Consider the following 13,963-nt stretch of genomic DNA (forward strand, 5'->3'; position numbering starts at 1 on the left):
TGTTCACCACACAGCATCAATAGTGTTTTAGGTGATATCTTAAGAACGCTAGCACTGCTGTCTGGTCACAGAACAGAAAAAATATCTGATAGGGGAGATAATACAAACAAAAAAGATTGATACATTTTTAATTTACCATTACTTAGTATTTCAACCCATTCTTATCACTTTTACTCAGATGTATTGCTCTGAGTTGTTGTTGCTATTTCCATTCCTTTTATTCTGCCTCTTGGAATAAGACTCCAGCACAGGGGGTTTATGCAGTTCGCTGTACTTTCCTTCTGCCCCCTCAAGTTTATTGCAGCATTCTTCAGGGAAGGAAACGGCTAAATACTTGCATTAGCAGAAAAGGAAAGGGGAGGGGGAGAATGGAAACAAGTAAGAAGGTGTTAAAAGATCATTCTCCTTCTTTTGGTGCAGACACACTAGAAGTGTTACCAAAAGAACAAATGAACTGAGAGTCATAGCTAGTTAAAGGCATGGGGGAACACAGGGACCACAAAAGAAAAAAGAGAAAAAAAAAAAAGAAGAAAAATCAAATGAAAATCAGTCTCTTAAGCAAGGACATGCTAGAGACCACAACAAAACACACACAAAGTGGAGATAGCGATCCAAGCAGCCAAACAGAATGGAAATTTCCATTGCTGCAGCATGTTGTCTAGGACTGAAGACTCATAACGAAAGATGAAAAAGCAAGTTTTATTGCAGTGGACACCACTGTCTTCACATGGTCTGGGCTTCCTCCTGCAAGAAGCTCATCTGCCAGGCACAGAGGTAGCCTAAAGCTATTTGCCACTCGCCTAACTTTTGGGCACCTCAGAGAAGGCACCGACCTCAGTGTGACAGTTGAGCACATGCCTGTCTGTCTACCAGGACGCCTATTGTATGTTACAGCATTCGCCTGAAAAAAAAACCTGTTTTCTTAAAAAACAAATGGCTACATCCAGACTTCGACTAAACTGTGGTATAGAAAAACTCAAATGCTCAGTAAAAAATAGAGCACATCTGAAAAAAAGGCAGCACGCTTCACTGTTGCCATATGTTCACACTAACATCTTTTCAGATATGAATCTACTGAAACTGTACGAAAACAGCTGTAAGGAGCTGTAAGGTTTACTTGGGACTCCAGATTCAGTACAAACTAGCACCTTAGATATTGGTTACCATAAGTTAATGATAAAATACAAACAGGAGATCATTTCTGTGTGATTTTAAATGTGGAAGAATATACAGTATTTCCATATTAAGCCTGCATACCCCCAAAACAGAACGAATAACACATTAGGTTAATTTGTAACAAGCAAATAACCTCAAGATTCTGTGCAATTCGCCAAAAAGTAACTCTGAAAATCCTTCTGAGTACTCAGGGAAAATAACCTGTAATTTTTTTCATCTCTACTAAGCATTAAGCATAAGACTTTCTATTTCCAAATGACTATCATAAAATTTATAGACTACTATGTGAAAACAAAGAACATATTAAAACCTAAATATACTTTTTTATTTCTTCTTACTCTTCTCTGTACACTTTTAGTCAGAGTGCAGCCCGTTGCATTTGCAAGAAGAAACAAAATCACGGAGTTGTCTGTAGCTTTTTATTTAACCTGAAGAAAATAAAGAAATTGAGCTTTCATATTACTGATTACATTTAAAAAAAAGTGCTTCTGCAAGCGTTATAAAATAGGAAATATTCATCTAGCAAGCTGCACAATTGTATATCGTGGTTATAAATGAAGAATAGAGTTGAGATGGAACACAAACCATGAAGGAAAAATCTTCTGGCTTCAGGTTCAGCACTCGCATGCAGTGAGTACCTGAACGCCAGGGCTGCACGGTGCAGTGCTGCTCAGCCTGCTGCATACAGCCCTACCTGCACGGCTGCTCCCTGCAACTGAGAACCCTCTCTCACCTCCTCTTTAGGACTATTAAATGAGTGTTCTGAAGTACAGTTTTCAGTAAATTCCAGCATAACTACGAGTTTATTAAATATGGTAATGAAATCCACTGCATGGGTGGCTTACAGAAATCAAACAAACGGACCGAATTACTGGAATCTGGCAGATGTAAGTATTTCATCTTTAAAATTACTCAAAGAAAAATGTCACAAAGAACATTTTCTTCGAGTAAGATAAAAGGCATTATGGCATTCCTGTGTTTGGTGCAAATTGCCCCGACTCCTTCTGCAGCACATCTTAACGGACGTGGATTTAAATACAATTTTAATACGTCTGTGCTTAAAAGAGCACAACAATTCCTCAGTTTTGATTCAAAATGAGACGCTGAACAAAAGGATTTATCTACCTCTGCAAAGTACTATTTCTATAGCAAGAAGGAATCCACTCGAGAATCCAGAAGCGCTACAAGCAAAGGTATTTAGCACCAAGAAAAGGAACAGAATATGCAACTGTATATACGCAATTCTTAAATTGACACAGCCCACATAAACAAAAGTCCCTGTCTCCGCACTAACCGAGGGGTTAAACGCGTGGGGATCGGGAACGGGAGAGGAGAGCCGGCCGCCGCAGCCCCGCGCTGGAGCAGCGCGTGCGGAGCTCCGCAGCGCCCGGCGGCACACGGACGGACCTCGGCACGGGACGGGGCGCCACGGCCCCGCGCTGCAACGCTCCGCTCCCGGCCGCCGTGCGCGGGATGACGGCGCCCCCTGGCGGCGCCCCGCGCGGGAGAGCAGAGCCTCGCCGCACGGCCGCCATCCCGCTGCGTAAGGGCGGACGGCAGCGCTCGGCCTGAGCGAGATGCGGGGCATGGCTGCGCATTGCTTTCCACACAGACTTCGAACCCCGCCGTGGAAGACGAGAAGACGCTGCGCACTGTGACGCTGGGAAGCACAAACTCAGGCAATGCTGTTTTTAAGGACCTACAACGTCAAACGCAGCAGCTCACAAGCTTAGCTTTAAGAGATTTAACGTCCAGAACGGCTCCTCCAACGGGACTGGAACCTGAACAGAGAACGTTCACTTCAGTCTCACTGCAGTGAGACCAATTCAAGCACGCGTGCCCCAGTGTGATGTTTATCTTAAATTAACTCCTCCAAAAGCACTCTCCTTCCAGCCGTGTGAAGCCCTCTAGCACCGCATAACTGCAGGGCACAGTGCTGGCAGCGCTGCAGGTAGGGCTCTGCACTAACAACTGCTGCTGCCACTGTCTGCTTCAAACCCTGAAAACCACCTCATGGGATATACGTGTCGCTGCACATGCCCCTGGGTTGGAGGCTGAACTGCAGCCACACGCATAGCAAACCGTGCAACATTCTTGCTAAACGCTCACCCTGCTATTTTAGTTATTACTGACAGCACAACTAAATACAGCCTACACACAACAAGATACACTCAAACGTAAGAATCCTGAGATAGCTCTTTTCTGAAAGCTGACAAACAAAATTAACCTTCAAGCGAGGAAGTAAAAATTCAAACAAGTGAAGACATCACCTTTCCATCTGCAGTATTTCACAACGAACTTGATGAAAACTCCACATAGCTACAAGAAAATTCTAACATTCTAGAATTTTTTCTTTTTAATACATGATTACACAGTTGTCTCAAAGTTGTTATTGGCACAACTACCACAGCACTTAATCTATTATCTTAGCTTTGAAAGTAAGGTAGTAAAAACATCTCAGGTTGAAATAAAGTGTCTCAAAACTTATCATGAATTTCAAAATGTACATTACATCATTTTTCTCTTCTGTGTTATTTGCTATGTAGCTTTTCTTCCTATTTAAAAGCAATGTGTATTCCTTGCATGGAAAGCGAGTTAACTGAAATGAGAAGAACAGAACACAACATGTCCCTTGCAGAAGCAATTTGTAGTCAAGAATAATATGTATTTTCTTCCTTAAATATTAATGCCATGCCTTACAACTTCTTTGTAAATGCTAACTGAAAGAAAAACTAAGCACAGACAAAAGCTTTGAAGTACCCTAAAGTGAAACTAATTCTCAGAAAACTAACCTCACAGAACAAAGATGTGCGTGGGTACTGCTCATTTCACAGCAGTGCTTTCACCAACAAATCTTTAGAGCAGAAATCATTAGATTCAACTCATGTTTAGGGAAAACCTGGAGGACGTCACATGAAAGTATCTTCTCCAACTTAAAGACCTCTGTTTTGAGAAATCATTTCAATACTTTTGAGCATTTGAGTGCACTGAGAATAAAGAAATAAAGCCATTTGGAAGTAAAAGCCTGAACAGGAGTCTAGAGAGCAGCCCTAAAATCAAAGCCTGTGCTGAGGCATATTTTGCTGAAGACTCAACAACATATACCAGTTCGGCAATTTTCCTCCATTAGTTCACACATCATCAACTAAACTTCACCTACAGCTTTCTACACAGATTGCTGGGCTGAAAGTCTCCCTGGAAAATATTGTGCTACAGCAGGCCATTGTAGGTGTTTAAGACTTCCCTGACAGGAAAATCTTACAAAAAATTATACTTTGTAAAAAGAATCTCAGGAAGATGACACTGCAAGAGAAACTTTCTGAGATGAAAAACACCTGTGGATTCGTAAATGTTAGACAGCCCTCACAGATTTTTAATAAGAACTACTTGAAGCTAAAAATAGATATATATATATATATCTTTTCTATACTTTCTAGAAATAGTCCAAACTAATCCGAAGAATCATCTTACACCAAAAAAAAAAAAAAAAAAAAAAGCAGTGACTTTTGTTTTTAAATTGTCAATTTTGTTTTTGAAGCAATTACATTGAGGCAAATAGTCAAAATTTACTATTAGTTCAGATATTAGCAGTGAGAAGCAAAAGTCACCTTTTACAATAAAAGCATATTTGAAGCAAAATGTCACCTTTTTAAATAAAAGCATATTTGAAGTAATGGCTGTTGCTAACAACAGTTAGAAATCCATCTTTATCCCACAGATTCTTAAACATCATTTAAGTACCTATTTCAAGTTTAAGTTAAGGGCATTTTCTTAGCACCTTCAAAAACGTGCTTTATATCAGATCTCAGTTTTAAAAACAAATCATTAGCTTTCATGTTTCTTGCTAAGTACTCAACAATTTGTTTGCTGAAATATCACCCTCCCATACATAAACTTCATTGTCTTAACAATAATCACCTCAAGAGCAAAAGGTAAACGTGTGTTTTACATGTGACCTACTCCTAGAGCTCCTGCAAGATGATACAGAATAAACTATTTTTTGTGCATTCCTCCAGTTCTCACCATAGCAGATTTGGTGTTTGGGAACAGATAACTGCAGCATGATTGCTCCCCCCTCAGGAGGAGGTCAGCTGGGGTATTGTGGTCCCTGCATTAACACACAATCATGCATGGCCAAAGTCAGGCAGGATATTGGCAGACCAAAGTTAGACTCAATGATCTCTAGAGGTCCCCTGCAACCTCTACAATTCTGCGATTCTGTGAAATGTATTTTGCAGGCCCAGAACCTTTCACTGCAAATAGAATTGTTTCTATTCCAGTATCCTGGATAAAAGAAAAGAGAAAAATCCAAAGACACACTAAGAAAACTAGAGGAAAAGGCAATACAGCACGATGCAGATCGAAGTAAACTAAGTTCAGTATCTTTCTGGGTGATGGAAGTACTGAAGCGCAGAGACACTTTTTCTTTCCCTCAGTATCTCTGGTCTGAATTTGGGTAGACACATAAAACCAGTAGTACTCATTTATACAAGTCTTGTTTGGTTTGGGTTTTAACATGGTGAATGTTAAGGTTCTAGCAGATAACAATGGATCTCTCTGCTTAAATACCTGCATCTAAAAGAAAAAAATCTTTTGAAAATCCAGCAAAACAGTTGCATAGAGAAGCACAGCTCCAGGGAAAACAAACAAGACACATTGAGGAGATGGAAGACAGTTCTATTCCAAGGGTAAAAAGCTATCTAACACTCAGCTGGCTACCTCAAGAGACACTTTGTTTCGATTTTCACCTTCTCTAGCCCCTCCACATGAGTGAAAGTGCTTAAGAGACCCAAAGTAAAGCTAACGCAGAGTGAACAAGAGCAGTGTGTGAATGATTTTGCCTGCTCAACTATTTTACCAAGAAGGCAGAGAACCTCTTTGTACATAGTGCAGCATTGGAAAGCTCTGCTGACACGGTTGCCAGTTCCACACTGCTGTTAGGCACGTAGCAGTTAAAATGCTACACGTGCCATCTATGCTGGCTCGAGTTTATTCTTCCCTCTGTAGCACTGGAACAGAAGGTTGATATGCTAAGGCATCCTGGTATGGGAAGCTCCACAAGCATTGCCTTTGCACCTTACTTGATACCAGGATAAGTGCCTGCTTGCTGAGAAGAGAAAAAGAAAAACTGACAAGAGTTCTTGAAATGTTTTTTTTACAAGCAGGAACAGCTGAACCTTGCAATAAGATCACAGACTTACAGCTTCAATACGGTTGTCATAGTGAGATAAATCCATCTCAGAAACTAAGAACGTTATTTCACTGCTTGCTTATCTATTGGCTACACAGAAAAAAAACAGTCTTTTCGTACAGCAAAAACTAAAGCACAGGCTCCAATTAAAAATTTAGCTCACTCTAAACCTTTGAAGAGATACAGAAGAAAAATAATATTTAAAACATCTCTTAGGCTTTAAGAAAATATAGCTCTGACTCTGGTACCATATTACTGTAAGACAATTAACATTCCCTTGTTTTGCTGTTCTTAAAATTCTGAGCAACAAAACAAAACAACAAAAGCAATAAGCAGCTAAGAAACTTTACCAAGCTGCACAGTCTTAAAACAATCTCTGTTTTAAAGGCAGTTCAAGGTTCTTTTGTAATAAGATATTAATTTAATAATATCTAATCTCATTATAAGAAAAATGAGTTTATGCCTAAACACTACTTAATCTTGCTCAAACTGAATTAGCAAAATTAGATAGAATCAAGCTTCCAACCACAACTCCTTTGATTATATTGCCTCTTCAGTTACTCTTGAAGTCAAATTGTTCTTCTCTAAAACCTAACAAAGAAGCATTTCTACCAGCATCACTAGATGTATACACACACACAGTGCAAAGATTAGAATTGTAAGCCTCTAAAATTTGTTTTACAGATTTTATAATTCTGTGTCAGGTCAACTATGTTAACTTATATTGACAATAAAATAAAAAAACCTGCTAGGCCAGCAAGTAAGCACCGAGACAGATGTAAACCTCTGATACTATTTGTAGCTTAGTTGGAGAAGCAAAAAAATCATACTGATTTCATGTTAACCAGTGGTTCTTAAACTTACAAAGCTTTGCCTTCCAGGCTTTCAGTAAGCACTTAACACATATAAAGAAATCCACAGGGAGGCAATCTACATGCTTGACTACATATATACACATACATGGATATACAAACTGTAAGTCTTTTTGTGAAATGGATACATGAATTATACTGGAAACAAATGTAATTTTCAGTGAGACAGTCTTACTCTACAATGTGTGTATATACATTATAGTATTTATCTGTAACTTTCCGTATGCTGCAGTTGGAAATGCAAGATGGCATTTTAAGTAGAGCAGTTATGCCTCAAATCAAAACAAAAACACTCTCTGATCACACAGAACCCACTGGCCGTGGTGAAAAAAATCACTTTTTGCAAATATGGCTGGTGTTTTACCACAAGTTCTGCAAAAATTGTAGCCATTACCTTCATCAAAGTCTGCATCATCTTCTGTATGCTGAGGGAAGGGGAAACAATTTGTGATTTCAAGTCTGTCATCCACCACAAGACCCAGCAGCACTCCTTGGACCACTTCATTCCCCTGTCCTTCTTCTTGGTAATGTTTAATGATCTTTAACACGACCTGAAACGCAAAGACAAGAAAACCATAAGATGTAATCATTTTTCCCCCAACAATTTTAAAACTCATAACTATATTCTTTTAACTGTTGCATAGACTAGAGCTGCAAAACAAGCGAGCTACCAGTTAGAATGCCAGTATCTTCAAGGCAATTTAAACAACAGCCACTCTTAAAATGTTGGGGAATTTAAAGACCACTAAATGAAGTAAAAAGGCAGTTCTAAATCATTTTTCTGAAATACCCTCCTAAAACGAAATATTCATTTATGTTTCTTTGTCTGTTTCAACTTTATCTTCTTGCTCTAATTTTTATTAGCTCTCAAAGAAACATTACCAAAACATCTTGAAAGTAATTACGGAGAAACCAGTAGGATTCTTTTTCTTTAAAGCAGAAAACGTACTAACATTTAAAACTGCACCTTATTGCAATTTTACTTCAGATAGTCAAGCAATCTGTATCTTGTGAACTACATATTTCAAGGAGTAATGAATGATTAAAAGGAATATAAGTTCCTTCTCTTTTTATTATATTTCTCACTTCCTTTCCTAAATTTGAGTTCTACAATGAACGACTCATGAGGCAACACAAAAAGAAATGGAACAGTATAAACAACCATCACTCATAAATAGTTACATGGTAGAAATGCTACTTTACCAGAAATTCACTGCACAAATAAAATTTTGTTTAATAATAAAAACTAGAACGTGACAGGATATGGTTACCACAAAAATAGACCTTAAAATCTTATCCTTGGTCCATCACATGTGGATTTTATTTCACTAAATCCCAATCCACCCACCCAAGCAAAATGCACCAGAAAATGTCTGACAATGTGTTGTTGTTACACTACTGCTACAATACATTCACTGGTAAATCCCCCACTATAATGGATTTCAGCTCAACCTCTTGAGGGTTGTTTAAGCTTATATTTAAATACCAGTAACATAGATCTTTTCCTAGCTTGTCCTTATATATTTGTTCTTAATCTTTGCCTCAGTTGGCGAAAAACACTCTTAATAAATTAAAGAGTTGCAGTATAGATTAAATGGAAGAAAAACGTGCTTTGAAAAAAAAAAAAATTATAAATAGATTTCCTTCATGGAAAAGAACTGAAAGCAAAGGAGAATTTTGCAACACTTTAAAGAAGTGCAGCAAACACGAGCTAGACCATATCGATCCACCAAATATCTGTTATCACACAGCCAACACATAAATAATACTGAGTCGCATTTTGTTAAATGTAACATTTGCTATATATTTGCCATAAACTCGATCTTTCACTCAAGAAATTCATAAAAAAATAATTCAGGACTAGACTCATTACAACATACCATGCTCTTTATGTACTGCACTACTATTCTCAATATACAGCCCAAAAAGCTTCATTTTTTCCGTATTTTTCTCCTCATTTGCTATTGAGATTTCTGTGTGTATTTACTGTTCCCATTACAATTCCCATTTTCCTACTGACTCCAATCCAAAAGAGCTTCTGATATTATGTCAGTTTTATTACAGCATTTCTGACAGCATTTTCTGTGAGTATCTGCTCACAGAAAACAGCAGCGAACAAAAAGAGCACTGGCTGTCACAGACCATCAATATTTTTCAGGAAGATAAAACTAGGGATTCAAATGCTAGTCAACTACTTCAAAACACAACAAAGTTGTTACCAAAGACAGCAATTTTCTATCTCCAACCTGAAAAATCACAGCAACTATTATCCAGGGAGACACAGACCCCAATTTAGGCTCACCCACAAGATTGTTTTCTAAAGGAGTCTGAGTAAAGTAGAGAAGAAGTAGCTCACAAACTCGCTTCTCTCAATTTCACACCCATTAACAAGCTGCAGAAGTTGCGGTTTATGACTGCACTGGAAAATACATTAGCTACTGAAATCATTTATGAAACAATAAATGAAGGAGTCTGAGAAATGTACCTGATGACACGTCAACCCTGTTTTCATTTTGTTCTTTGTTCTGGAGAGTTTCATTTAGTGCATAGCACACAAGCCTTTAGTGGAGCAGGCTCTTCAACTGGGATTGAAAAGCTTGCCAACAAAATACCGTATGACCGATACAGATATAGGCACTGAAATTCTTATTTCACTATTAAGAACAGACCTTCAAATGCAAGGTTTGCTGCTCTAAGTACCCTCAGAACCATCACTGCTACGCCACTGCCACATGAAATTAAAAGTAACAAAAAACATTTCAGCTCTTACCGTCATTTAAGTAATGCAGTTACAGAATATGACTCGCCAACTATTAAAGGCTGCCTACCTACTGGAGTACAAAACACATTAAGCAATGTGACTTACTATAAAAACACATATTTAAACTTTGTTTTTTAAAGATTTTAAATTCCAGCATCTCTGAATACTGAAATCAGTCACGTGCATAGCTTAATATTTCATACATACTAAATGCATTTACTAAGATATACAAGGGCTCTTTAGAAGAGGGTGGGTTTACAAACAGCTACTAACTAAACCTCAAAAGTACCCCAGCATTGTAAAGGTAGTCTTCAAAAATTCCAAAGCAATTCAATCTCTTGGAGTAGCCACTTGCCAAATTTTAATGGCCATTAATCCTTAATTAATTAAAAAAAACGCTAGCTGTTTAGCAGTGTTTCTAATCTTCAAAGCACTGCTCAACCATTAAAAATGAAGTCATACTACAGAAAGAAATACATTCTGTAACCATTAAAAATGCTCAAAGATGCATATTTTAGTTGTATGAGCAATTTCAACTGGACATAATACAAAAGCACAGCTGTTTATTTCAAAAGTTCGTATTTTAATACAGCAATACCTTTACCATGAACTGACAACCTCAACAGTGGGGATCCTGGAAACATTCAGTTGTAATGACAAGAATATGTTAAGATACACATGTCTGTATTTCTCTGAAGAGAGAAAACACCAAATCAAAGTACTGAAAGTTCATATGTAGTTCTGTTCCAGACAGCTGAAGGTGCCTATATTAAAACCAGATTTCCAGTACCTGTGCTGTTTCTTAGAGATACAAAATTAAGCAAAACAGAGTTACTGGTAGCCCACTAAATACACAATGAAACAAGCTGATTTATGTTCTTAAGTCATGTATTTAAACCTTTCTGAATGCTTAACAGTGTTTCCCACCTATGAAAGCTTTATTAGCACAACCACCAGCACCAGTAGCCAGGATCTGGGGAGAGAGTGTAAATAGTGATGTTATTGAGCTGTTTTCAAACAGATCATAACTGACATGGGCATCAAATACAGATGGTGCCATGACAGCCACATCCTCTCACTAAATAACACGAGGGAAAACCGTGATCAATATTTAGCTTGGCAAAAGTCTTGAAAGCTTTTACTGGTAATAGTGGCTGACACATTTTGAATGCGTGTTATCACAGTCCTGGAACCTTTCCCATAGCAATTCTTAAAGCTCGGACCACGAACCTTTACGTTTACCGCTACATCAGGAATGGCAATTTCATTTAAACTCCTAGCATGGAAAATGTTCAAGAGAGCAGAACTGCCAATGTACTTCTATAAAAGGATAGGTCTGAACCGATGAAACTAACTCATGCAATTGTACTGTCCTAAACCCACAGATGTTGGTGAATTTTAATGAAGTTTAAATGTTGGTATCTACTTAATCCATATTAAAACCACTCTGGAGAAAATGCTATTTAATCTGTTTGATACTTTCCAAATGGAGACATACCAAGTTGTATATACTCTAGCCTCCGTGGCGTTTCTCTGCACACGCCACACCAAAAAGCAAATCCATAATCTGTGCTGGGCAAAAAATCAATTGGCTATTCAGGTATTAAACTTCATTAATCAGGTAAGCATGGAATGGCTTTGTCTTTATCAAAGACCTGGAGAGCTGGAAAAGAGAGAAAACTACAGAAAGATACAGTGAAACATGGGCAATGTTAACATTTGTTAATAGCACCAGGTGATGTTTTAACAGAGAACAGATAAGTACTTATCCTGCAGTTACAAAATACAAATTCTGGAAGCTGATGAAGCAAAAGTTGCCTTGAGCTGATTTATCACCTGGCTGTAGCACCACTGGATAAGACAGAAACAAAGTATCTCAGCTTTCCTACCTGAAAAAAAGAAACTCCAAAGAAATTAAAGATACCACTGTAAGAAAACATGTCTAATACATGTAATGCTCTCTCTGGATGTTTACGGTGACAGATGTTTACATACACACAAAGAACTTCAAGTTAATTGGAGCACTAAAGTGTTAAAACTAAAGGAGTGTCGATTTAGATTGGATATAAGGAAGAAAATTCTTATGAGGGTGGCGAGGCACTGGAACAGGTTGCCCAGAGGTGGTGGACATCCCACTCCTAGAGATATTCAAACCCAGCCGGACGGGGCTCCGAGCATCATGCTCTGGTGGTAGGAGTCCCCGTTCGATGCAAGGGAGTTGGACTAGATGACCTGTGAGAGTTCCTTCCAACCCAAACAGTTCTACAATTCTGCATCCTAGCCTTTTTGTTGCTGTATATGAAGCTTCACAACAGAAGACTGAGAAGTACTTAAAGTGGAACCTGCTCCCCATCCCCAGTTTGCTTTTAGAATAAAGGCCCTTACAACCATTAGACCAATCTTAACCCAGAAGTTAATATACACACACACACTTATCTTCTATTGCAATCTTTGACATCTTGAATTAATGGCTTTGATAAATATCTCTGGTTGTAACAATGTCTGTGGTAAAATACAAACCCTCTGATCTGAATACATTGTAAAAAGCTAAGGCCAAACGGACAAGACTGGGTAAATTTGAAAAGCAAGGTAGCTGTGGAAAAAATAAAAAAAATAAACTTACTCTTGAACTTGTTGATAAGCAACAAGTTCAGCCCACACTGTTACATACAGCATCATTTCATCATTTCAACTGAAGGACTCAAAAAGCCCACGTTTCACGTTTCACCCTTTGACTAATGTCTTAATACCAACTTTTAGAAAGCCTTTGGAAATGCAGTTCTTGGAATAGTAAACTTGCATTTTATGTCACTCAACAGCTAATAAATACCAGATGTTAAAGTCTTATTTCTGAACTTGACAAACTCGGTGCTTCAAAACATAATTCCATAGGAAGCACAGCAAAATGCTGCATGCCATTTCATACCAATTCAATCAGGTGTGAATAGTAAAATATCTTTTGACGCAAGGCTGGAACTTTCCAGAAGCTGGAATTCAACTACTACTAACAAAGCACACTGATCAGAGGTGGTCCTCATATAATGGATATTGCATCTGTTTTAAGGCAAAATTACAAATCACAGGATTCTGTAGGTTTTGTCTCAGTACAAAATCCTGTGATAAATTAATTTTAATTGAATGGAAAAATACTAGATTTGAACTGTAATTTTAAATATATTTATATACTACGTGTTCCTGTACTATTTGAATACTTTTGGGAACTGGAAGTGTCTGAAAATTATCCAAAATTTTTTATTCCCTGGCTGAGTTACTACATCAGCTGGCACCACAGTGTTTAGCTTATAAAGCTGAAGAAGTCAGAAGATTTAACTGCAGGAAGTCTTTCAAAAAGCACAAAATAATCCATTGCTGAAGAAAATCATCTAAATATGATCACTATACTGCACTGCTAGGGCACCAGAAGGATCTAGATGACATTCCATATTACCTCCTGCTTCATCTCATGCTTATACTTTTGTGGTATGATTTGAATTTTGACATTTACATCCCAGAAGGAATGGCTAATTTCACAAACAACTACATCCCAAATGGAATAGCTAATTTTACAAACAACACGATGTTCAGACCAGTCTCTGGTTTTTCTTCTCGGTTTGTCAAACGTTTTACGAATCTTGAATTAATACTCATGTTGGTGTGCGTGTCATTAATTCTCCTGAATGTACTCCAACGCATTTGTAATAGGGAGTCTCCTCCAAAACTAGAGAATGATGACCTGCAGGGAATATGGAGAGGTTTAGGAAAGGTTTTAGAAGCATAGGGACCCGCAGTGTCATGGGATTTTACTCTTGAACACCTGTGGGATCCTGAGAAACTAAGCCAGTATTTGAGTCAGGGACTGTGGCTTATATAAATCTAAGGAGGTACAACTTATTTGGGGTTTGGCTTGTGCTTACCGTGCCCTATATAATACCTTTCCGGAGCTAAAAAGCAGCTTGCCCCACG

The 13,963-nt window shown here is 38.1% G+C and overlaps 1 protein-coding gene across 1 annotated transcript in view; it reads right to left on the reverse strand.

Annotated features, from left to right (window-relative positions):
• Nucleotides 1-13,963, reverse strand: part of EIF3H (eukaryotic translation initiation factor 3 subunit H) — an 81,037-nt gene that overhangs the window by 50,836 nt on the left and 16,238 nt on the right. Inside the window, exon 2 of the mRNA XM_052703648.1 lies at nt 7,634-7,790. Coding sequence (XP_052559608.1) covers nt 7,634-7,790 — 157 coding nt within the window. The remainder of the gene's footprint in view (nt 1-7,633; nt 7,791-13,963) is intronic.

This window comes from Tympanuchus pallidicinctus, unplaced genomic scaffold, assembly GCF_026119805.1.
Source record: "Tympanuchus pallidicinctus isolate F22 unplaced genomic scaffold, pur_lepc_1.0 scaffold5, whole genome shotgun sequence".
Taxonomy (NCBI): domain Eukaryota; kingdom Metazoa; phylum Chordata; class Aves; order Galliformes; family Phasianidae; genus Tympanuchus; species Tympanuchus pallidicinctus.